The sequence below is a fragment of the Ictalurus furcatus genome, chromosome 11 (genome assembly GCF_023375685.1).
Source record: "Ictalurus furcatus strain D&B chromosome 11, Billie_1.0, whole genome shotgun sequence".
Lineage (NCBI taxonomy): Eukaryota > Metazoa > Chordata > Actinopteri > Siluriformes > Ictaluridae > Ictalurus > Ictalurus furcatus.
The window spans coordinates 7,276,328-7,302,593 of NC_071265.1; the positions used below are offsets into that span (position 1 = coordinate 7,276,328).

The following is a 26,266-nucleotide window of genomic DNA, read 5'->3' on the forward strand; positions in this document are numbered from 1 at the left end:
AACCGTAACAGACATTTATTAACAAAGAATTATAAAACACCAAGCAAACTGTTCAAATCCACATGAGACTAATATCAGTTGGACTACTTTGTTAGTTTTGTCCACATAGTTTTTTTTCACTCTCGTGTGAGAACCTCACCACCCAGTCTCTGTCTCGCTTTGTCTCTCCTCATCAGAGAAGAAGCAGACAGAAGGTCAGTACTTCCTGTGCGAACCGGCACCACCCTGAAAAGTCCCTTCAGTTTGTCCTTAGCTGATAATCTGCCAAATATGATCGAACAAAATGTCAACAACACTGTAATAAATAATATCACGCTCAGTGAATAGATGTGTGTAAATGGGATGTGTCTAAATTCAAATTTGTAATAAATAACTGAAGAGAGATGAAAGATTCAAGTGTCTGAGTGTCTCGCTGTCCTCTGGTGTGTCTGCTGATGCAAATGGGAAACTGATCAGTGTGTGAGAGAGAACGTGATGGTGTCTCATATTATACAAAGATCCCAAGGCAAAGAGGGACATTTCTAAATGCCGTGTGTGTGTGTCTCACCTTCACTCTCTCTGCCTTCGGGCAGAGACAGTTCTAAAATCTGTGTGTGTGTGTGTGTGTGTGTGTGTGTGTGTTTGGCTCACCTCCACTCTGTGTAATATATCGCACCCATGGTAACGCCTGATAGCCACTCTTCTCAATGATCTTTAGGTATCGGACCTGAACATACGAGATCACGCACATCGTTACACACACAACCAGCCACTCGGAGGTTTATAAATGCACACAATGTTCTGACTCCCAATACCCAGAGTCGCACTACTATGACACTTGGTTTTTATCCAGCCTGTAAACTGAGCATCCTGTACAAGACTCTATCTGGAGTTTGGTTGAAAAACAGCAAACAGTTCGATTTTAGTTGACTGGATCATTCTTGGACCAAAAATAAAAACAGTTTGTATAATCCATTTAGAAGAGAGCAAAGTGCTCGAGAAAAACGTGTTTGTGTAATTATAGAAGTGTTGAATGATTTTATAAAGTCCACTAGCTAGCCGACGGTCCAGCTTGAAGTACCACGACAGAAACGCATGTGATTAAGTGAACAAATTTCTATAACCTATAATGTCAGAAAGATATCGGCGCTGCCTGTTGTTGACAAATGCCAGTGGTGACATTTTTTTACAGCATGTCGTCAGTGACACAACGTGTAGCGAGCCAGGGTCCTTAACAGTGTCCGAACTCGTGTACACGGTTTACTGATTCACGACCTAGGGAGCTCGGGAGTTGATTAAGACGCACCCAGATAAAAAATAGGACATACACCAATAACAGGACGGGGTTGGAGACGAGACGAGAATCACGACAAATATTCGTGAGCACTGGGTAGCACGCCACATGCAGAGAGGGTGAATTTGTGACAATGTTGATTACAGTGTGAGACTCACCTGAATACCAGACACTGTGAAATAAGGGATCTCAAACTTCACTGTGATTGGCCTCTTTGCCTCTTGTTCATCACTCTCCACGCTCGGCAGTCCAAAATGTGCTCTCATTATGTACTCCTTCCCTCCCTGCATACACACACACACACACACACACACACAATAATGGTTCATTATTTCAGGACAGGAAGATGACAAAGACGCCACCCTTGTTAAAATTGAGCTAAAATCTTGTTATGTAAATCCATGTTTTAATCAACGATAAAGCATAAGTTATAGCTTCTGTTACATCTTGTTGTCCCTATCCACTGAAGACGAGGGTGAAATTCCCTACAGACTGTAACAGCTTCTGTAGCAGATTGCAGTACAGAAATTCTCCGATTGCTGAGTACCACCGCAAGACATTGTTAACTGGTTTACATTTATTTACACTGATTCATTTAGCAGACTCTTTTATCCGAAGCGACTTACAAACGAGGAAATACAAGCAAGGTCGCTGACGACTCCGACGACATGATCACTACCTCCCGCTGTAAAACGTCACCACTGGCATTTCTCATATACTGCAACATTAAAAGTGAAAGACTAACTATACAGCCTAGTTGAAACCTCCAAGTTCACATGTCACATTGAACATAGGCTTTGTTTATGGATTGCTTGGGATTTCATATTTACTGGAACAAGGAGGGATCGAGAAATTGTAATGCTTCATTATGAAGCGCTATCGACAGTATATAGGCAGGAATGCAGAGTAAGTTGAAACCTTGAGTTCACCCTGTAACCATGACAACCTTAGAGAAATATGTAAATGTCAGCTTTGATGTGGTTGTTTTCCACTGATTTCTCATATTTGGTGTTTTAAAAGCATTATTGGCATTTTTATGTATTTCAGGAAACAGTGTCAAAAACTCACTACTTCCTTTTTGTCCCGTTTGTTGATTAAGCGTTACTTATTTACCCACGGTCACACAGTGGCCCTACTTTACCATACGTTTTATAACATATACGTATTATATGTATTACCATACGTTTTATATGAGAGGCTGACATTCTTAGTGTAATATATCTTATGCAACTTTAATGATATGATGAGTCAGGTTGCATGAATAGTGCGTCTTCCACACACAACTGGAAGGTAATGATGTCAATACTTTACGCCTGTGACATCCTCCTTAAAAAAAAACAAAAACAATATAATAAAAGAACACCTCTGGCTGCCTCGGATACTCTAACAAAGTCCGTTTCTTAACAAGCTGCCATTCTTGGTGCGTCATCGCTCTCCCATTTTCTCTCAGTTTGTCCCCACAGTGTCATAAAGATGTGACAGTTTAATATGAGTAACTCATTGCTCCACTATATACTAAGGCTCTAACTAGCAGGTGCCTGCTTGTTCCCTTGCGCATCATTATTCACGGCATTTAGAGGCGATCCGTCAGCGTGTGACTAAAACCATATGTCTGGAATGTTTAATGCTAATCAGACTTGCATTTGCATACCATTCACGGACTTGCATGGATCAAGAATGGCAAAAGCATGTCCACATTTTTGAGACATTTCAACTGAAATAAGCTTAGGGGAGAAACACGTGCATCCAAATAGTGTTCATTTGACAAATAATGCTCATTATTCCTTTAATATGATCATTCCAAATCTTATGTCATATTAAGGTGGAACTAAAAAAATGTGTTTCAAAATTACAGTCCACATTACGATACTAATATCAACGTGGGAGTCTTTTTCCCTGTCCTGCTGTTACTGGGACATTTCTTCCCTGTCCTGCTGTTACTGAAACACTTTTTTCCAGTGCAATCCATGTACTGTGCACATTAATGGACGACTGCTGTGTTTTATTCCAATTCACAGCCACGTTCGGCTCTTTCTCAGCAGAGCTAGTATTACAGGTGGAGGCGTGGTTAAGCACGAGTCTACGTCAGGAGAATGGTGAGTGGTGAACGAGCAGCAGGTTTAATAAGCTTATAAAGCAGAACAGTATGTTGGCTTTGTCATGCCAGCATAATGATTAACGTGGCACACCTGAGCCCTGTTTTCCGTACAGATCCTTGGTTTCGTCACTAGTGTAACATCACTGACAATACGCCGCTTGGAAACACTACAAACCCAGGGTAAAATTGCACTTATTTAGGCTTGTGCTTGTGCCAAAGTAGTCAGTAATGTAAAACTTTTCACAATAAAGAACCTGGTAGCTTTCCAGCTCACTCTGTCACTTTCAATGGTTTGCTCACAGTCACACACATTCAGCATACTGCTAATGGAAAGCGAGATCATACATCATGTTTATACATGGGGAAAACAGGGCTCAGGTAGGTGACGTTAGTCATTACACCTGTAGCTCTTTCCCGTTAAGCCACGCCTTCACCTGCTACAGCCATATATTCCATCTAAATATTGTTCTGCCCTGTACAGTTCATGTGCAGTGTCCTGCGTATTTATTGTGTAATTTTGCACTTGTTTTACACTGTGGTGTATTTACAGTTGTAGTCTTGTGTATGTAGTCCTGCTGTATTGTTGTGTTGAAGCATGGCCCTGAAGAAACAACATTATGTTCGACTATATACAAGTAATGCTGAATGACAATAAAATATATAAATATAAAGAAAAATAACATAAAAGAGTACAAACTGTTTTGTATGTAGCGTGTATGTACTTCTTTACTTACACCGACCAGCCATAACATTAAAAACCACTGCCAGGTGAAGTGAATAACATTGATTATCTCGTTAAATTGACGCCTGTCTCGGGCAGGATATATTATGCCATGGCCCCCCAGGGGTAGTTCCAGTCCGGACCACTAGAGGACACCCTCGTTCCCCATGTAGAACTTCTTCTTCTGTTGTCTCCCACATTTCCTGTGTAACCATAATTTTCCCTGCTTGAGTAGTGCTCTGTTTAAGTTCCCTGGTTTTTCTCCTCAGTTGCCGGAGCAGGTTAGGGTTCTTGTTTTGTTATGCTTGTTATTGTTTGGCTTATGCACAGTTTGTTTATTTAGTATTTTCTAGTTCTGTTTTTTTTTTCTAGTTTTTCTGAGTTCTGGTTGTCCCGGTTCCCTAGTGTTCCCTAATGTTCCCTAGTGTTTCCTGTTCCTCAAATCTGTTTAGATGAGTCTATTTCCCTGTGTTCTGTTGGCAATAAAGAAGTTCCGCATGTGCGCCCATCTCCATGGACTCTCCCTTGTGGCAGAATGCTCCAACCGCTCATGGATGCAGCAGAACTTCAGCTCTGTGATGGGAGTGGGTTTTGGCTTTTCAGGTGAGGTGGGAAGGGGATACCTCAAGAGCCTGTTCCCCAACAGGAGGGACATTTGGGGCAGTAGGATAGAGTGGACTAGGAGAGGATTTGAGCTCAGAGCTGGACGCTGTCCCACCCTGCCCCACTGAGAGCTAGTAACAGAGGCTTGAACCACTGATATGCCGTTATTAGAGATAGAGTGTGTTCATGGGTTTTTATTTTGTTGTGCTTTTTTTTTGTTGTTTCATGCTGATAATATAAAAACAGAACAAATTAATAACTAAATATCGTCAAGCTTACTTAGAGGGTTTTTCATTTTTTTATTACTGCAGAAAATACAACAAACAAATAAATATTGATACTTGTTCACCAGCTTATCACACATTTTCTCGCTCTCATAACTGCATATCAAATGCTCAAGCTTCTCCTTCGCCTCGTGGCTGCATTGCCACCTCGGGCGCTCGTTATTTTTCTCATAATTCAGCGGCCTGTTGTCAATTATTCCTGACATATTTCTGCAAAACTGTAGTTTTGTCATTTTTGTCATTTTGTTGTTCGATCTGTGAGCTGTAGTGGACAGTAACTTTTCCTTAATTCGACAGAGAGTGTAATGTGGTCCAGACCTGGACAAACCGGTCCAATCCATGGACACTGCTGCTAATGTCTTGGTACCACATACCACAGCACACCTTCAGAGGTCTTGTGGATTCTATGCCTCGAATGGGTCAGAGTTGTTTTGGCAGCACAACGGGGACCTACACAATATTATGCAGGTGCTTTTAAGGTTATATCTTGTTTTCTGTTTGAGTCTGAATGAATTACAGTAAAACTTGCTGCACTAAAAATCACATAATGCTGCAAAAGATTTTCCCCAATATATTGTTAATATTGATTGCATGCCCTTTTCTTTTTATTTATTTATTACTACCTATTCCTCAGAGGTTAGCTGTTGTTAATTTTTCGACGTTAGCTGAATCTCCGTTATCACACAAAAGCTGCCAGTCTCTTATGGCTAAGGCTGAGGTATTTCCACCAAGAAACAGGAAGCCAGCCATTTTCAAAGAGTTACTGATGCAACATCATGCAGTAGCTGAACACTTTTGGAGGTGAGCAATACTTGCCCTCTTCTGTATACGTGAGGTTGGTGTCACTTCGATTCAGCAGTGAGCAGGGTTCATAAACATTTTTACCTATAAATTTCCATGACTTTTCCATGACTCTGAGGCAAATTTTCATGACCATACATTCCCTGAAACATTATACATGTAAAAATATCATAACTAAAATTAAACCGAAACCAAACTACATAACTACAGTAAGGTCAGTGTGTATTGAAAAATGTTTACACAGCTATACTATAAAAGCAGTCCATATGACACAAAGCTCTAGTATGACCACTTCGAGTATAGTTTTTATGATGCACCTTTAAAGCTCAGGATCACTATCTTCTGCCATCTTATGTAACAGAGCTGTATTAGAGGGGAAAAGAGTGGTAAAATATACTCTTTTATGTTATGAAAGTGAACAGTATTTGGGTTTGTAATAACATAAGAGTAAGTAAGGAAATACAGACTAGTATCAAAATACAATGGTTGCACAGGTTACATCTGGGGGTTTATTGTCTAAAAAAGAGAGTTAAAGGAATAAAAGAAAAATAGTTAAAGAACTAGATTGCATATAATCTTTTATTTTAATAAATGACTCTGTCCTAACCACAACCTAAAATCACACTTGAGTCAAAGCTACATATTTTACCATGTTCTGCTTGAAATCTGAGGATGATAACTCTCCCACTTTGAGTTTTATGAATCATTTTCTTACAATAGATAAGAGAATTTACTAAAAGGCTATCAGGAAAGCCAGGTAACCACTTCATTAAATTATAATGTGTGCATATGCACACATTCATTCTTCATCTTCATCTGCCTAATATACTGAAAACGGCTCGGTTCATGTTTCTTGTTGTTACACTGACAATAACGCATTACATTAAATGAATCGTACATCTTACCTCGCACTCCTTTTCTGTTTGAATTGAAGCATTGCGCAGCTTCTGTGAACAGTAAAGCCCCGCCTTTTTTGATTTGACTGGCCGTCTCAAACATTTTGACATTGACGAGCGCTGCGAGACTGCCGAGGCAGACCACCCTAATCATGTCACATTTAGTCACCCTAACAACATACATAGTGGTGCATAATAGAATGCAACAGGGCAGCATCAAAAGAGTACTGGGGGGTCAATTTGGCCATATCTGATATGGGGGGGGCGACGTGTCCCCCTCAGTGTCTATGGTGGTTACGGCCCTGACTCAAGATACAAGCTGCAACTGTGTCAGACGTTACCCTACGTGGAGAACGTAACGTTACGTGACTGATCGCCCGAACAGTAAGTATTGTTTAACTAATATTAACCATTAAACATATATTCTATTATACAGGTATTTGTGAAGCAAATTTCCATGACTTTTCCAAAACTCTCTGGGTTTATTTATTTTCCCATAATTTCTCCAGGCCTGGAAATTGCTATTTTAAAATTCCATGACTTTTCCAGGGTTTTCATGACCGTACGAACCCTGAATGAGAGATGATTGTCAGCTAAAAAAAAAAAAAAAAAAAAAAAAAGGTTTTCTCGCAAAAATTTCAGCTTTTAAAAATACGTTTACTGTACATTCCAGAGATTATGTTCCAGTCATTTTGCTTAGAATAGCAAGACAAAATGAGTGTGAAAAGCGAATGGTCATTGTAAATATTAAAAAGTGTTGTTATTTTTAAATCATGCCCTGGGCGAACAATGCACACATTATTAAGTACTGAACAGAATAAGATGGTTAAAGTGAGGTAAAAGTGTCACTCACTGGGAAGGATTTGATGGTCCACTCTACGGCACTCTTCTCAGGTACCCACTTGGCACTGCCTGTGCTGGTCTTAAATTTGGGCGAGTCAGCGTCACTAGGCACGGGCACCAGGATAACCACGTTATTGGCAGTCGAGCGGCTCTTAAACTGGCTACGGGCCTGCAGGACACCGTACACCACACTGAAGTAAACATACAACAGCCACAACACCAGCAAAGCTATATAGTATGAATAGGACTTCACAAAGACACAATATTATTAGCTTTAAGATTATCTATCCAAAGATGTAAGATCTACAAGGTGTTCTTGTTAACAAAGTTATATTCATGTGAATGCTCGTGTTATTGAAGCTTGCAGCTTCAGTGCAAAACTAAAGAAACCAAAATCGGACCGCAGACTTAGCTGTCTTGGCACTAAATGTACTTTCCCAGGTAAAGTAAAGGTCCAAAAGACAAAAGTACCCTTGAGGGTTCAACCTCACTGACAAGCATCGGTGTCCTAAAAGGTACAGTTACAGTCCTGAGAGTTTTAATGAAACAAATTGATGTATTGTAATAGGAGGGAAGAGTGGAGAGTAAGTGTGTGTGTGTGTACTCTAGTACCTTAACTTTGATCTCTACTCGGCTATGGGAAAATTTCTCAATCACACTTTCAATCCATATGAGGGGCTTCACCTGTAGCAAGCACAATAAAGATTAGATTAGCATAAGGCATAAGGACATAAGGCAAGGCATAAAGTGATAGAGCCTGATGCAGATGCTCACGGTGGTATTAAGCCGGTAAGACATGAGTTCACTCTCTCCATCAGGGGGAATGAAGGAGATGGTTCGGTCGTTCTCAAAGCGGGACAGCCGCACACACTGATGAAACTTCACATCCTCTAACTCCACAGACTTGCTCTTCTCCCCTGGGGTTTAGAAGTCACACATGCACACAGAGATAAAGCAAAAAAAATTAAAGTAGTCACCGAAGAGTAGATAATCAGTTTTAAAATAACTTGAACATCAGAGTTTTTTGCCAGCTTACACATCCAACACATTGACTATGAAACCATCTTCCAGACCTTGACATGCACCCCTGTTATGAGATAAACAACATCATACTGTGAAAGGTCATAATATTTTCACTCATCGGTGAATATGTGAAATATAACAGCCTTTCTTCTTCTAAAAAATATAAATTTTCAAGGTTCACCTCCTGCCAACAATTTTCCTTTTTCTTCTAGTGATGGTAGGATGAGGAAGAAATATCATGCAGGAAAATATCATATGTTGTTACCACAGCTCGTTCAACCTGCTAACCATGTGTTTTGCCAATACAACATACAGTGCCCTCCACTAATATTGGCACCCTTGGTAAATATGAGCAAAGAACGCTGTGAAAGATTGTCTTTATTGTTTAACCTTGTGATCTTTTGTTTAAAAAAATTTACAAAAATACTCTGCTCTCATGGATATCGAACAATTACAAACACAACGCAAGTTTATCCAAAAAAATAGCTTTGTTAAATATAGGTGTGCAACAATTATTGTCACCCCTATGAATTCATTTGAGGAAAAAAAATATATATATATTATACACATACGTATATTCCCGTTGATATTTTACATTTTTTAGTACAGCTGGGTGACTAGGAACAGAAAATTGTTCAATCATGACTTCCTGTTTCACAGGGGTATAAATATGAGGTAACACAGAGGCCAAACTCCCTTAGTCATTCATAACAGTGGGTTAGACCAAGGAATATAGCGGTGATGTGCAGCAAAAGGTTGTTGAGCTTCACAAAATGGGAAGTGGCTATAAGAAAATAGCACAAGCATTGAAAATGCCCATTTCCATCATCAGGGCAATAATTAAGAAGTTCCAGTCAACTGGACATGTTATGAATCAACTTGGAATTGGACGTGTGTCTATATCGTCTCAACGCACTGTGAAGAGGACGGTTCGAGTGGCCAAAAAATCTCCAAGGATCACAGCTGGAGAATTGCAGTATTTAGTTGCGTCTTGGGGTCAGAAAGTCTCCAAAACTACAATCCGAAGTCACCTACATCACCACAAATTGTTTGGAAGGGTTTCAAGAACTTCAAATGGGATCGGGTTCTATGGTTAGATGATACCAAAATAGAGCTTTTTTTTGTTCACAACCTTCTTTGCTCATATTTACCAAGGGTGCCAATATTAGTGGAGGGCACTGTACTCTCTGTGCTATTCTGCTGACTCATTTATCAAGCTGTTTACAAATTAAGTAATTCAGAGCATTTAAACAAAACAAAAAAAAGTAAAGTCCAGTTAGTTCAGGAAAATAAATAATATTCTGCAAAAGCAGGATATGCTCCTGAGTTTATGTAAATTTATGTATAGACTCATATTAATGTGAGCCTTGATTAATAGGTTTAAAAGGTATAAGCGGTATGAGCAATTTTATATACGGTTTACAATGTCGAGACAATTTCGTGAAACTCAGTCATTTCATATAAATGACTCGAAAGAAAGAAAGCCATTCAATCAGGACAAAGGAAATGGCACCCTATTAAAGAGGAAGTGTTCATTCAGTCCTGAGTGGTGCGGCATATCGTTTCGGGTTTTCCAGCGTCCTCGTGCTTTCGGAGGTTGGCTACCCTAAATCTGCCATAGATGTGATTGAGTGTATGCTCATCCAAGGTGTGTTCCTGCCTCATCCCCAGTGTTCCTGGGTTAAATGAATACATTTGAGTTGTAACTCAATGGTTAAGACTTTCAATAGATTAAGCTACTGATTGGAAGGCCATTAGTTCAAATCACAGCACTGCCAAACTGTCACTGTTGGACCCTTGAGCAAGGCCCTTAACCCTCTCTGCTCCAGGGGCGCTGTATCATGGCTGACCATGCACTCTGACCCCAACTTCCTAACATGCTAGGGTATATGAAGAAAAGAATTTCACTGTGCATATGTATATGTGATAAAAAAAGACTCATTATCGTTATCATTAATATAACCAGCTCTGTACTTCCTTAACACTGTACACTAGCTCCAGACTACTGATTTACTAAAGTACAAAACTGGACTTACTGTGTGTGTGTGTGTGTGTGTGTGTGTGTGTGTGTGTGTGTGCCAGGTGGACCGCAGAAACAAAATAAATAGATGGAGTGTTTAACGACGCATTTACACAGGTATGCCAGGTGAATGCTGAGTACTCTATCTCACTGCATGTATGCAAGGAGTCCTTGTCTACATATCCAGTGTATTTTCATTTATACACACAGATTTATACAGATGTGTCTGTCTCTCTGTCTCTTGGCTATTGGCATTTACAGAGGCACATGAAAGGGCCATGAGGACAGTTTGGAAGGCAGAGCTCAGCAGTCTCTGTGCTCCCTCAGCAGCGGTGGAGGCCTGCTGAGACCCGACACTCATTGCTCATACTCAAACACCTTGGATGTCATCAGCCATGCTGCCTAAAGGTCACACAGGGGGGAGCAGCCTCTATTTCCAGTGTCTCCTGATTGATTCCCCAGGGGCAAGAGTAAGAAAAACTGATTAGTGCTCTGAAAGACAGAGCACTTGTCTATTGAAGCTTCTCAGAATACTCTGAATACTGTATTTCCAAGTTTTGTATAACGGTGTTTGAATGATGGTTAAGAAATCTGTACGTATCTGAATCAGTGGGTCCAGACGTACGAACCTGTCCTATAATTTCACTGCAGTTACTGAATCATTTTTAGCAGCTCATGTCATCATGAAGAATAAGCTGAAACTTTAAGAGCCTAAACTATCACAACTAGACAGACCTCTATCATCTTGTTTGGCTTCACAGAAAATCCTCACTGATATTCGACAAAGTCATTCTGCATTACCCATGAACATGTCCTCTGCTGATAGCCAAGCCTCCCTAACACGTTTGCAGATGGTACAGAATGCTGCTGCTCGTGTGTTAACAGGAATGCAGAAGCGAGAACATATTACACCAATATTGGCCTCGCTTCACTGGCTTCCTGTTCATTTTAGAATTGATTTGAAGGTTTTAGTTTTAGTATTTAAATCGTTAAATGAACTAGCACCAAATTATCTGTCTGATTTAATACATCCACATGCTCCATGAAGAGCACTTAGGTCCGCTGAGCAGTTACTTTTGGTCGTCCCTCGAGTAAGAGGAGGGGTGACTGTGCTTTTGCGGTTGCAGCCCCATAACTTTGGAATAATCCTCCTCTACATGTTAACTTTGGAATAATCCTCCTCTACATGTTAACTTTGGAATAATCCTCCTCTACATGTTAACTTTGGAATAATCCTCCTCTACATGTTAACTTTGGAATAATCCTCCTCTACATGTTAGGCAGGCCCAGAAACTTTCTACTTTTAAATCTAGACTTAAAACTCATTTTTACTCTTTGTCGTTTAACTCAATATGACAGCTTTTGTTTGTTTGTTTGTTTGTTTGTTTGTTTGTTTTTTACGATTTAGTTCTTGTTTTATGTTTTGTTGTACGTGTTTACTGTTTTATTCTGATTATGTATCGTACAGCACTTTGGTAAACACGCCGTTTTTAGAAGTGCTCTATAAATAAACTTTGACTTGACTTGACTTTGACTTGATTTATCAGTCCTGTCCTGAAGAGGGCAGTGTTTCCTCTTATCTAAAGAACGTACATAACTGGTTTCATAATGCCATCACATCTGAGGTCAGATGACTTTGAGAGAAATATTATCTGTTTGGAGCAGTGGTGTGATGCATTAGAGCGCCATTAAAGGAAGGAAATCAGGAAGTCAGTCTCCCTTCATCACTTCCTCCAAACTCTGACATGACCATTTTCTTTCTAGAATGTTTGTGCTCTGCTTATTCCTGTTCACACGGTGGCTCAATAATTGTTCGCTTGATGCTGCGACATCGAGAATTTGTAGCACTTGACATGGATTTACTCCCTACTCTGTAAGAATGCATAAGTGGGTGTGGATCGTTGGGGTTATTGACAGCTACGGTGATAATTCAGGAACAGATGGGAAGGTATCTATGACAGAAACACAAATACAGTAGGTAGAGAATAAGGCCTTTTTAAAATCATCTCCTCCTACTCACACTCAGTCTGTTGTCAGTAGACTCTTCCAAGCTCAGAGAGAAATTTTACTGGGGTTTTTTTTTTCACAATTTATTATTTTTGCTCTTTAAAAGACATCTGTGAGAAGTAAAAAATATATATATACTTGATATACATGATGTGTTCTTCCAATAATTTCCTCCACTCTGATGAACAGGTCTTTCTGACTGTTTAATTTTGCATGCAAATGAAGTCTGCTCTCACTGGATGCTTCACTGGAGGGCAGGGTTTGCATCGCAGCTGTGGTGCAGAGCGTAGCAATAGTCACTCATTCATTTTCAGGAAGGACTTTATCATGGTCTCTGTGGTCCGGCGCATACCCCGGGAACAGTGGGCGCAAGGCAGGATGTGACACCAGTCCATCACACACCATGCACACACTTTCACATCTAGGGCCAGTTTAGCATAATTCACCTACTGGCATGCTTTTGGGAGGTGAGGTGGGAGGAAACCCAGATGGAAGATGTTATACCTGCTTATTATATCACACTATTCGAAGCTTTTGAATTTAGTCAATTTTAAAGATGAATGTTTATATGACTCGTCTCAGCCTTGTCCCATTGTCCGATTATACACTAGCAAGTGGAGCCTTCTTTGTGTCTAAAGCTCCTAGCTCGGTAAGGAACCCTCTGTCACTTACAGTCAGGTCCATAGATATTTGGACAAAGTTCTTGTTATTTCACACTGTCTAGCACCGTATATTGGAGTTGAAATGAAATTATGAATATGAGCTCAAAGTGCAGACTTTCAGCTTTAATATAACATTCATTTAGAATAATTATTGGATAATCAGAAATTGATTAAGTGTCATGTTTTTACACTTGCATGAAGTCTGAAACCCATAGAGATCACAAGACGCTGGGTTTCTTCCCTGTTGGTTGCTGCCAGGTTTTACTGCAGCTGTTTTCACTTCTTGCTTGTTGTTCTGACATTTTGCCTTCAGTTTTGCCTTCAGTTTTGCCTTCAGCAAGAGAAATGCATTGATGATTGACTTGGCCCCTGCAGAACATTCCAATACTTTGTCTTAAAAAAAGTCTTGGTATCGAAGTATGCTTTGGGTCACTGTCCATCAGCACTGTGAAGCATTTGGCTGAATCTGAACCGATACTATAACACTTACTTTTCCAGCCTTTTGTTGCCCCTGTCCCAACTTTTTCGAGTTGTTGCAGCCATCAAATTCAAAATGACTTTATTTGTTTCTTAAAATGGTACATTTCCTCAGTTTAAACATTTGATATGTTTTCTATGTTCTGTTGTGAATAACATATGGGTTTATGAGATTTGCAAATCATTGCATTCTGTTTTTATTTACATTTTACACCGTGTCCCAACTTTTTTGGAATTGGGGTTGTATTATCTGCTATACTTCTAAATGTACAGTATAATAAGGGAATAACACATACCTGCCCATGAAATCGCTGAGCAACCATTTGTCCAATTACTTTCGAACCTTAAAAAGTCGGGGACCGCATGAAAAAGTCCTACCGTGCTCACCCGATTTGGTTGTAAATACCACAATTAAAGCATTAAGTCTGCACTTTGAGCTCACATTCATTATTTAATATGAACTCCAATATAATAGATTTTTTAAAAATGTATGGGCCTGGCTGTATATCATGTCTTCCTGCCTTCCTGATCCACAAACGAGGTAAACTGGGCCTGCTAATCATTTTTAAACATCGCACAAAGCTTAGCCGGATGCTAGTTCCTTAACTGCATCATACAGTACTCTGCCCTCTTTAAGCTTCTTCCCTCATTAATTTAGGATTTTCCTTTAATCATATGTAAATAAATGGAGAACAGTCAAAAAAGTGTCTATGGAATGTAATCTCAACATGTAATATTTCACTCATATATCACTACTGGGTAAAATGACACGTAACTTATATGGGTAATGACTGGAAAAATGCAGTTTTGTTTACTATATCCCCTTTAAAAAGTTAATAAATATGTGCACTCACTGCCTGTGATTTCGAAGAGCACTTTGTCGTTGAGGCCTAGCCTCAGCTCAGGCATTCCAGAGAGAACAACCTTCAGTTTGATGCAGCCCACAATCTCACTGCACAGGACGCTGCCTGTAGCACTGACCTGAGGGAAACAGAGGACAATCATAGAAGGGAGAAAATGAAAGTGCGCGATAATCATCATCATGATCATTATTTTCATGTGGAAATAAAATAAAAATATATAGAACAATATAGACAAAGACAAGGATTCCAAATGAAAACCCAATCAGATAGAATTTCCAGCAGCAACAGAGAAAAAGTCAAACAGGGAAAGCTGCATGGGTGGATAGTAATGCCCCATTAGAAAGCAATGAGATGTGGGTCTTGTGAAATGGTGCTCTTAAGAGCTGCTGTGGGCTGCCTCTCAGACTGTGAGCCTGAAGGGCAGCAGAGCATTCAGCCTAGGACAAGGCAGAGACCAGACCCACAGCGAAAGTAAACACTCATACTGTCCTTTATGACTCACTGCAGGGAGGTCTGGATATCTTGGCTTTGCCTATAGACATAAATGTGAAGGAGCCTCTTTCACACCGCTTTCACTTGGATTAACAGAACCAACACCTTATTCAGTGGGAATAAAAGGCACAGACGCCACACGTATATCACTGGGAGTCACATGCACAGATATAACCCCTCCTTCACTGGGACTAACAGGCACAGCAGCCACACCTTCTTCACTGGGGCAAATAGGCACAGCAGCCACACCTTGGGCGGCTGTGGCTCAGGTGATAGAGAGGGTTGTCCACTAATCGTAGGGTTGGCGGTTCGATTCCCGGCCCACATGCCATGCTGAAGTGTCTTTGGGCGAGACACTGAACCCCAAGTTGCTCCCGATGGCAAGTAATGGCAAGCTGTTCCTTGCATGGCAGCTCTGCTACCATTGGTGTGTGAGTGCGTGTGTGAATGGGTTAATGAGATACAGTGTAAAGCGCTTTGGATAAAAGTGGTATATAAGTGCGCCATTTACCATTTACCTTCTTCAGTGGGGCAAATAGGCACAAAGGCCAAACCTGCAACTAACTGGCAAAATGGCTACACTGACAGGACTGACGAGCACAGACGCCAGGCATCTTCCTACTCTGACGCAACACATCCTAAATTAGGAATAACTGAGACAGAAGCCATGCCTCCTTCCTGGAGGGAATGTATGCTGCACTAGACTGACAGGCACAGAAACCACGCCTCTTTCACTGGGACTAACCAGTACACAGTGCACAACTCCTCAACTGCAAGCAACAGGCGCAGAGGCTACACATCTTTCACAGAGGCGACACCACTTCTTACATAAAAAACACACCTTCTTTACCACGAATAACAGGAAGAGTGGTTACACATCCTTCCAATCATCCAGGCATGATTGCTGATTGCACAAAGGCCACATGGATACTGTAGACAGCACTGCAAATTCCATAGTCTTATTTAGATTAACAGCATGCAGCAAAAGGATGACTAGTAATATATCAAGTCTTTCTGACTGGACATGATCATGTTTTGCTTCATCAATTCTACTCTACATTATTGTGGAAAATAATGAGTAAATTGCCATCAAACTTTGAGAATGTGCCATAAAAGAGAGAAGATTCAGGTGGTAAACAAAACCGCACAACCCCACTGAAACATCAATTCCACCAAATCCATTGTATGTTGGATTTGTTATACATCACATGATAGGGAATGGGACTTGTTTAATGGCAAATGATACTTGCATCTTGCTAAAAGAGTTTGAAGTCTACACGTGTGAATGACACAAAGCTCCACTGCTGGTTAAGTTGTGCTGATATTGTCCAGGGTACTAAGAATAAAAACCGAAAGTGTCTAAGTGGGTGATAGGTTGTGCCACAGACCTCCCACTCATTTATAGATGGCTGGTTCCAGTTTGACACGGATGACCTCCTTTACTCCTCTGACAACCCTCTGAAAGTCTCTGTTGAGAATGTGTACATTGTCCTCAAAAAAAAAGACTCCTTTGTTCTTCAGGTTTAAGAAGATATCTGACTCCTTACCTCAGAAATTTGCCCCACTGTGCTGGGACATGCGCTGATAAAGCGGAGTAATGTTTTAATATATAAATCTGTACATTTCTGCCTGCACTGGAGTGTGTGTAATCAGTTTGTTCTGCTCCTGTTGCTCCATCACTGTTTCATCCCACCAACAGCCACAAAAAAAGGCTCATTGACTGCTCACAAAAACTTGGTACAATCAGGGTCTGTGCCGCTCAATTTACTCCACGGAAGACAGTTCCAGGCTTATATCGACGTACGACACAAGAAAAAAGCCTCTTTCAGAAATACTGTCAGCTGCACCATCTCTCTGACCAAATATTGATCACCAATATCTAGCATCCTTCCTGGATTAGTGCGAAACACTGCACAGCACATACCAGATGCTGAGCAACTTGCAAACAGGATGGCACCCTGGGCAATCAGATCAAAACAGTGTCTCTTACTGGAACTACTGTATGGTTAAACTACTGCATATACAAAGATAGCTGTAGACAGAAGCATTATCAGACACATTATGAGATACCCTATGGTAGCCTGTGGTAGACATGGAGGTCCAAACCATTGGCTTAGGTATGCGTATGACACCTGGTCTAAAACCGAAGACGAGGATATGAAAACTAGCACTGAACAAATCACCCCATTTGACTACCATATCTTCACTCGAGAAGACACACCAGACAACAAGCCCAAACAACTGGAAAGAAAATGGTGCCAACTAACCATAGCTCCAACAAACAATGAGTCCAAGGACAAGTACAGGGGTGGATAAGTGATATATTCATTAGCTAGCCCAATAGGCAAGGGGAAGCTCCTCACTGACTAGGCAAACTGGGGACAATTGTGCAGCCATAGTCCCTATCCTCTCCTGATAAAGGCTTTGATGTAGCACATTGTGTTTGTGACATTGTGACATTGTTTAAATTGTCCAGTCACCAAGCCTTACTACCACTATTAGACATGAATTATGTATTATGAATGATATATTACAAACATATTATTTGATGTTCTCACCAGTAAGTTGACAGACTCAATGACGTCCATGAACACTTCATTCTTCCTGTATTTGATGCCCTCGGACCTCCAGGACACAGCGTTGGTAACGGTTGCCGGAGGGCGTGGTGCACCCACCTCCAGTTTATGCCCGTGCTGGGTGATGTACCTGTAAACACCAACCAAATTAACTAACTAATTAAAATTGGGATGAGGTATAAGATAGATCTGAGAGGGTATTTAAATAAAGGAAACCACATGGAAACAATTCTTATGACACACTTATGACACAAGCGTAAGCATTGTGTTAACCGGGTCAGGAATACAACAGGACACGGCATACTTTCATAGGAAAATGATGAGGCGGTGTTCCCAAAACCAGCACATCCTGAAGTGTTGTATTCATTATATCACAGCCAATAATAATGCGAATGACAATTTGTTACTTACATACTTTACATGCGTTACATACTTTTTATCCATTCATAGATACATTAATTATGTGGAACATCTGCCAAACAAGTTATTTCCTGTTATTATATACATTACAGCAGCTATAAATGTCTTTGTTAAATAACAAATCTATTTATTATTAGGCTTTGATTATGTAAAGTGCACTCCATGCAAATCCCTGTGCCTTAGCTGATACTGTAGACGTGATAACGTGAATGTGCGCGGTAATATAAACCTGTGATTTGAATTATAGCTAGTATGACTGTCAGAACTGCTGTTACAGAAAATTAATCAACACCTTCTAACGAGATTTGAAAATTTAACAGCTCAGCTCTGTAATAATACTGTAAATGATGATGACCAGCTTAAATGCTCAAATAATACAATTAGCTGATTAGGTGATAACTGTGATAGGATGATTTATGGTAGCAACTAAAAAGGGATCCCAGCATGACTATTCATATCTTCTGTAACCTTACAAATATACAGCCAGAGGTACTGAAAAAAGAGAAGGGCACTAAAAATAAAAGCCTAAACATCACTTTGAGTGTCTCAAATTAAAAAAGTAAACTATTTAATTGGTTCTAATGCAAAGGGTATCGATTATGTAAAAGCAAACTGCAATAAAGGCACTGTACTAAGTAAACAAAGCTCTGCTGTTAGTGTGTGTGCCGGTGCAGCTGGAGACTCCTGGGATGAACAGGACATCCACAGAGACACACGGGCACACAAACAACCTGTTGTTCATCTATTTATGTCACCTACATGGCCATGATGCATACATTAAGGCTCATACAAATCCATGGACTTTGAAGTATTTCATGGACTTCGACTTCATGGACAATAGAAATGATCTCGACTCATTATTAAGAGGACATATGTGGATATGAGATGGCATGTCCGCAGTATTAATAATTAGTATGAGAGAGCATAACAAACCAAACAAAAGCATAAATCTAAATACACATCTGGATTATGCATGGTCGCATTACTTTAGAAAAGGTCAAAAGAGTAAAAAGACACACAATAAGGAAAAGTCTTAATGTGAAATATAACAAAATATGAAGTTAAAAGAAAAGGTCAGCTGCCCTTTTATCAGAGTAATTACACTTACAGTTCATAACTCTTGAAAGCAGGAATATCTCACATATCTGCTAGTGCTTCTGTGTGCCTGCCACATGAAGTAAACCTCTGCATGTAAAATACTATCCATCTCATAGAGCACGAATATTGCACGGGCAGTGTGTGGATGCACAGCTGTGACTAGTAAATGGAGGACGGTGCTGGATTGAATGACTAATAATGAATAAACAGCGATTCTGCCAGTACTCACTCCAGTAAGATCTTGCTGTCTGTGGTCTGAGGGAAACCAAAATCCATGAGCTCATCCATTAGCTCATAGACGGTCACAAAGTTGTCGCGTATGCTCTCCTCCTCCAGAACCTTAAAATACTCTGTGAAAACCTGTAACACACGAGCACAGTCTGTTTCTTAATACTGAAAAAAAAAGAAATTCACTGGGTTCGAATGAGTTTTTGTATAAATAAATAAATAAATAAATAAATAAAACAATTTGAGTTCAACGATATCCAATTATACCAGAGAGCTGTTGAATTCTTGAATGTGATTAGTCAGAAGAAGCTTGCTTTTCTATAACAAGAGCTGGCAACAGTGCAAGCTGGTACTTATATGGATGCTACAAATAAACAAAGTTGAAAGAAAAAAAAAAGGTGTAATTGTTGACATGGTGAAGTTTTCTGTAAGCAGATGTTTATTTAGCATTTTTGGAAAGAGTCTCCAGTGTCAGCACTTTGTAACAGTCCGAGATAAAGCTGTAATTTGTAAGCCACATATTTCGGTTTAGGAAAAAAAGATTGTTTATAGCTGCTATAACGTAAGAGATAACAGGACATAACTTCTGCCGACGTTCCTCAACATTATGTGTTGTTATATGTATAAACGGATAAAAAGTGCAACGTGCCATTTATTAATAAATAAAAACTGTTAGAGGAATAAAACACTACAGAACATAATATTAGAGGAAAATAATCAACTTCAGCGTGGTAACGGTGCATCACACCACCACGTCGTTGATCATTTTACTATAACGCCATGCACCCACTGTTTTATTCTGTACATAGCAATTACCCAGGCTCTCCTTCTTAATACATACACTTCAACGTGAGCCATTAAAACTTTCTGAGCAGGCAGGAGTGTGTGGAATGCATACTCACCTCCACTATCTTGTACAGGAAGGAGTACACAAGAGCAGCATTTGTATTCTTCTTAGTCATTGCTACCACTGGCATGTAACTGTTAACGATCTTTCAGTTTGTCTTGAACATTTATTTATTTAGGCATTCAGAAAAAAATACTTTAAAGCATATAAAAATCTTAATATGCAAACCTCCCCCCCCCAAAAAAAAAAAACACAAAACAGCAGAGTAGTGGAGGATACGGTAGAGGTTGTTGTGTTTGATGTACAGGAAGTGAGTGGAGCCATGGCTCAGTAGAGGTGATAATTCTGCTTCTTCCTCCCTCTTCAACATGATAGGCATGAGGTGGTCGATCTCACTCATGTTAACATTGCCCATGTAGTTCCGGCATATAAGCACCTACAAGGTTGACAGTAAACTCCATAGTACACCAGAAGTATTGTATTATATTATATATTTGGCACATAAATATCTAACAAGCAGCTACACAATTTATGCACCCAGCTTATGCAATACTTTTTTTTTCTTCTCCATCTAAGTGGTATACTGGAAATGTTATAAAAACCTCATTCAGATGCTGCAGTAGATTATATTAGTTTCAGTTTTATTTGATCGTACGGAAATTGCTGATTCATCATGAGTGAGTGAGGGAGTGAGTGAGTGAGTCAAATATTCACCGACCTACAGCAAATATAATAAACAAATCTACTTGCAAGGTCCTGGATTTTACGAATAAACTTTCGATCATTTATATGAAAGAATTCGCACATTGGTCAGAAAGGGATACAGAAATAATCAAAGAAACAAAACAAACAAAAAAAACCCCACAGAGGAACTGCGTGTCTCAAAATACATTCTTGTGTTGAGCAAAATTTAAATACTAATATTAAAGGTCATGTGGTTCAGATCTTCTAGTGTAGTTTCCAGCTATGCAATGTGGTTCTGCTCATTTTTATAGAGAACACCGCATCATAGTGCATGTGTATATGTGTCACATACTGTGTTCAGCATGTAGTTTGCATTCCACTAATTACTAGACAGATTACTAGTTGCGTATGTTACTATCTGTTGATCTGCTGCATTTAATGAGAGAGGAAATTCTGAATAAATGGGCTTTTTTCCTCATTATAAGGAATTGAGTTGTTGCGTGAGCTATTGTGAGCAAGGAGCAATGGACAAGAGTAATCAAAATTAGTCAAGTGGTTAAGTAACATTGAATAGCATTGTTGTCGACTAGTTTATTAGGATCAACAGATGGCTACACTACACTGTTCTCCCCTTGCCAGATGTCCATTTAATGCACTTGCCAATTTATAACATGCCATAACCTTATGATATTTTACTTATTCAGAGCAACTCATTGTCTTATCCTGTTACCCAAGTGCAAACTCCTGTGTCTCCTGTTGTCAGCATTTTAACTTGACCTATGGTGTTGCTCACTAGGCCAGTCAACTGCTTGAAATTCATGAAAATGATCAAGGGTGCCTTCAGTGTCCTGTTTTTCTTCTTTGTAATGAGCTCTCATGAGTTTTTCAGCTGACTGTCACCACTGGTGTTAGCTAGTTAGCATAGCTAGCTAGCATTACATACAGTTCTATGAAGGTAGTTCATCTAAACTACTGCTTTATATAGAGCCCTAAGTGATTAAAAAAAACAACAACAACATATCTACTTGATTTATGTAAAATCAGCCATTCAAATCGTTTATACAAATTCGTATCCAGCTTCATCCCCTTTGACAATAAAACGTTTCTCCATCATGGAAAAAGTTCTACTAATATAGGGTTGCAACAACTAATCGATAAAATGGCTAATAATCGATCATTAAAATAATCAACAACGAATTTCCTTATGGATTAGTCGGGTCTGTGACGTCACTGTGGATAACCCCAGTATTTCCATTTTACATAAAGACTCGTCCTGACAGCGAGTGAGTCTAGGTTAATCTTCACTGAATGAGCGCGAGTCCACGCCTGCGTGTCAATCAAACAGCGCGCGATAGAAAGGAAGCGCAATAACTCTTACTAAAATATTCATTTTGATCAAATATGTTGTTGATGCTATATTTAACGATATCTAGAAACAAATGTAATTGTGTGTTTATGAAAGAAGTAACTGCAATGGGGTTATAACATGTAATTGCATATAAATGTAGGAAGTGTGATACATTTACAGAATAAAGGAAAATGTTACTGTGTTCAGATGAGTGAATGTGTGTGTTACTGCAGAACATTCAGCCTCTTACCACTTAACACTTAGTTTGTGCTTTTGGTTTTTTTTCTTTGGCATTTTAACATAGTGATTTTACTTCTGATTTAAAGCTTGCAGACAATCAGTTGTTTTTTTTTTGTTCTCAAAATATAATGTTAATATTTTTTTTAAAATCCTTCGCCAAATGTACAGCATAGCACACATAGACACATTTAATACCTTTGTCATAGCCTTCAATTTGCACAATGTTTGGAGGACAACATCGGGCAGAATGTGAAATAACGTTCGAGAGAAAAAAATACCGAAAATAAAAATGGGCCTTTTAATCCAACTAATCGATTAATCGAAGGAATAATCGACAGATTAATCTATCAAAAATTACCATTAGGTGCAGCCCTATACCAATGTCTAGTCTAGTTTTTACATGTTTCTTGTCATTAAGGTTTTTGAAAGCACAATGTGTGTTTTTTTTAGCTAACCGGAGAGTTATTTGGTTGTACTGGGTGCCTACCAGTTTCTACCACGTTTTTTCTTTCTGAACAGACTGAGATAGGATCTGTAGAGTGTCTACAAATTGACTGAAAGAGCGCCGTGTAAACTCAGACAAGCAGGCCGTCATGGGCCATGGTTTTCCAACACGTTTTTTCAGTCACATATTGCATTGCTTAAAGGAAAGAAAATGTCACACAGCCTGAATGCCATTGCTGATGCAATTGCCTTTTTTTTGTCATGTTCTACACATTTTCTAGGTTATTTGTACAAATAAGGAATGAAAAACTGACTATTGTAGCTTTAATTCAATTCAGTGCACTAAACAGCAAGTGAATTCAGTGATTCAAGCGTCTTTAATATATATTTTAATCCAGTAAAATATTTTCCTAATATTACATATTTCCGTTATTGATGGGTGTGACTTCTGCCTGAGTGCTCTACAGGCACAGAAGACATACCACACACGGGTGATATAAAAGGTATTTAGCATATAAAATTGATTTTTTTTTTTTTTTTTGCCCAGGCTGGATGATTAATTTTATTATGCAATTATAATGTGTTGTATTTGTGTTAAAAACCTAGTATAAATTTGAGTAAAAAAAAAATGTGTAAAGGAAATCAAAGCATGTGTGCCAATCTTATGTGGAATGCCTTAACGTATTGGATTGCTGAAGGGCACAGAAGGAAATCTTTCATCACTCCTGTTAGAGACCCAGCCATATCATAGATTAATACATCCAACCAAAGCCCTCCGGCTACACACACTACTTCTTGGCCTTCATTTGACTCTCTCTCTCTCTCTCTCTCGCTCTCTCTCTCTCTCTCTTTGTCTTTCTGTCTCTCAGAAGATAATTATTCCTTACTAACAGAAGATGAGTTATACCAAATTCAGACACTGGCCATTCATCATGACTAAAGACTCAGACAAAAATAGACTAAAAGGAAGAGAAGAATGTGAGAGTAAATAAATGAAGTGTTTGGAGGAAGTGTGTATGATAATAGTCTTCACGTATAGTTATCTTACACTCTCTCTCTCTCTCGCTCTCGCTCTCTTTCAGAAAACTGTTTTTCAGATAACATGATCGATACAAAACTGAGATAAAATAAGCTTTAAAAAAGAAAAGAGATGGAAAATTAGGTAAAGTATTGCCTTTAATAAGCACGTGCTCGTGGTAGGCATGGCTGATATGATGATAAAATAATCCTAATATATTTTACAGAGATATTGAGGGTACCATCAGTACTAATTTTAAAATATGTTATACAGAAAGCTTTCTTTTCCATCCTTTTCCTGTTAAATAGGAAAGTTTTGTATACATTACATGAAAGCAGCAAACATATAATTTTTGTTGTTGTTGTTGTTGTTGTTTCAGTTCACTGTGGTTTTGCTGGCATTTAGCAAACCTAAATATTATAATACAAACTGTATATTGTTGAAATGTGTTCCCCAAATGTAGCTCATCAACCAACAAGTGTTTGGTGTTCAAATTAATTAATTAATTTTTTTTAAAAAACTATGGCTAACAGATTAAGTCATAATGTGCAGTGTCTATAAACACAAACAAAACAAACCACGCTGCATAAAAATGTTTTGTATCACATGATTTCTACTATTAATATTTAATACACATCTAATGTTTATGAATTTTTATGTACAGATTGAATGGCTTAGCAAAGGCCCTATGTTTTAACACACATCCTCATTATATTCAATGCCACAACTAGTAGACCGTTTTATTTTTATTTCCAGAATGTTTTAATCACTATCTGACATCTGTGTAAAGGCTTTTGAATAAAAATAAAATATGTTTCTTTCTAAATTCAAGTTCATCCAAGATGATTTGTTTAATATGAATGCTGTTAGAGGTCATTGAATATTTGACTCACACTCTATCAGTAGTGCTGAATCGACCCTTGTCCAAAACTGGGTCTGAGCCTATCTATCTATTTATCTATCTATCTATGTATCTATCTATCTATCTAAATAGAGGATCCTCTGTAACTGGCTTTTCATCACAACCTAGTTTCAGTTGAAATGAAATGAAATCATGAGGAACACCAGGATATTATCATGTAATCTACGATCTAAACTTCTGCTTTTAATGACCAGCACTTTAATGAAGTTAGACTATGAAGTGCAGCATGTACTAGTCTGAAAAAAAAGGTACTAAAAAGCATACCTATCCTTGTTTGGGTGGAACCCTAAAGTGTACAGGTTTTGTACCTTGTGTAGTATGTAGGCCTGTTTATTTTCACCTAGAAACCTGTATGTAGTGTAGCCTATTTTTCCCCAAAAAAACTCATTCAAGTCCATTTTAAAAGGTGTACTATATCCAGGTTTCCATGTGAAAGAGCCATACTAAAGGTACTATTGAAGATACTATGCAGTGACAAGGAAAGGTATATTTTAGTTTAGTAGTTATTTATTTATTTATTTATTTTTCTGAGACTGCTTTTCAATTACTCCTACTTCACATGTCAAGCTCCTTCACTGTCACTGCTTTACAAACTAGCTTCAAGTACACTTTCGCTACTTAGTAACTGCTTGTTTATTAATCTGTAGTTAATATTTTGTATGTAAGCTATGAAGACACATTACAGTCTATGTGAGCCATCCTCCTCCTCTGACAGGTGCAACTCACTTCTGACTTTTTGGTAGATGATTTAAACACTTTACCTTTCCCTTCAGGTCCAGGATGAAGATAGCAGACGCTGCCATTCTGCTCGGTTTAAATGGATAAACAAATCACCACAAATGTAAGATTTTATCGTAAAGCACTAGGAGACATATGAAACACGTCCATCCCTCGCTTGCTCTCTCGGGCTTCCGGGGTCTCGAGCCGTCAAACCGGTTTGGCAGCTTTATGAATGGTGGCTGCTGTCGGTTCAGTTGTTTTTGTTTTTTGTTTGTTTTTTTTATGCTGTTGTTTTTGTTATAATATTTCAACGTGTCATCACGCGAAGTTTATACGCAGAGAAGTTCTTTTAAAGCAGGGTTACGTAGTCTAAAAAAAAAAAAAGAAGCGCGACTGTGAATCTCAAAATACTGAAGCGAAACGTGACGAAGGTGTGATGGGCGAGTCGCGAGCGATTTGTTTCTCTTTGAGCGAGTCATCTAAACGAGTCGGGAGAATCGACTCGCGATTCACGCACGAGACGAAAGTTCTGACTGTTGTCTTTTTTTTTGTTTGTTTGTTTCTACAATGCACCTATAGATTTGAGTGTAGAATTACTATATATTAATGGCAATAATGCGATTTATAGAATATTTAATTGATAGAATGAAATGCAGAC

At 39.0% G+C, this 26,266-nt stretch overlaps 1 protein-coding gene across 1 annotated transcript; it reads right to left on the minus strand.

The window, feature by feature from the left end:
* Positions 1–26,177, minus strand: ap1m3 (adaptor related protein complex 1 subunit mu 3). The gene is made up of 12 exons (XM_053636544.1): positions 25,650–26,177; positions 20,512–20,668; positions 20,288–20,355; positions 19,387–19,517; positions 17,622–17,769; positions 14,563–14,689; positions 8,294–8,436; positions 8,132–8,203; positions 7,530–7,688; positions 1,432–1,557; positions 631–706; positions 1–261 (listed from the first exon to the last, which is right to left on the minus strand). The coding sequence occupies exons 1-12, from the start codon at positions 25,689–25,691 to the stop codon at positions 239–241; spliced, it is 1,272 nt and encodes a 423-aa protein (XP_053492519.1). The 5' UTR covers positions 25,692–26,177; the 3' UTR covers positions 1–238.
* Between the last annotated feature and the right edge of the window lie 89 nt (positions 26,178–26,266).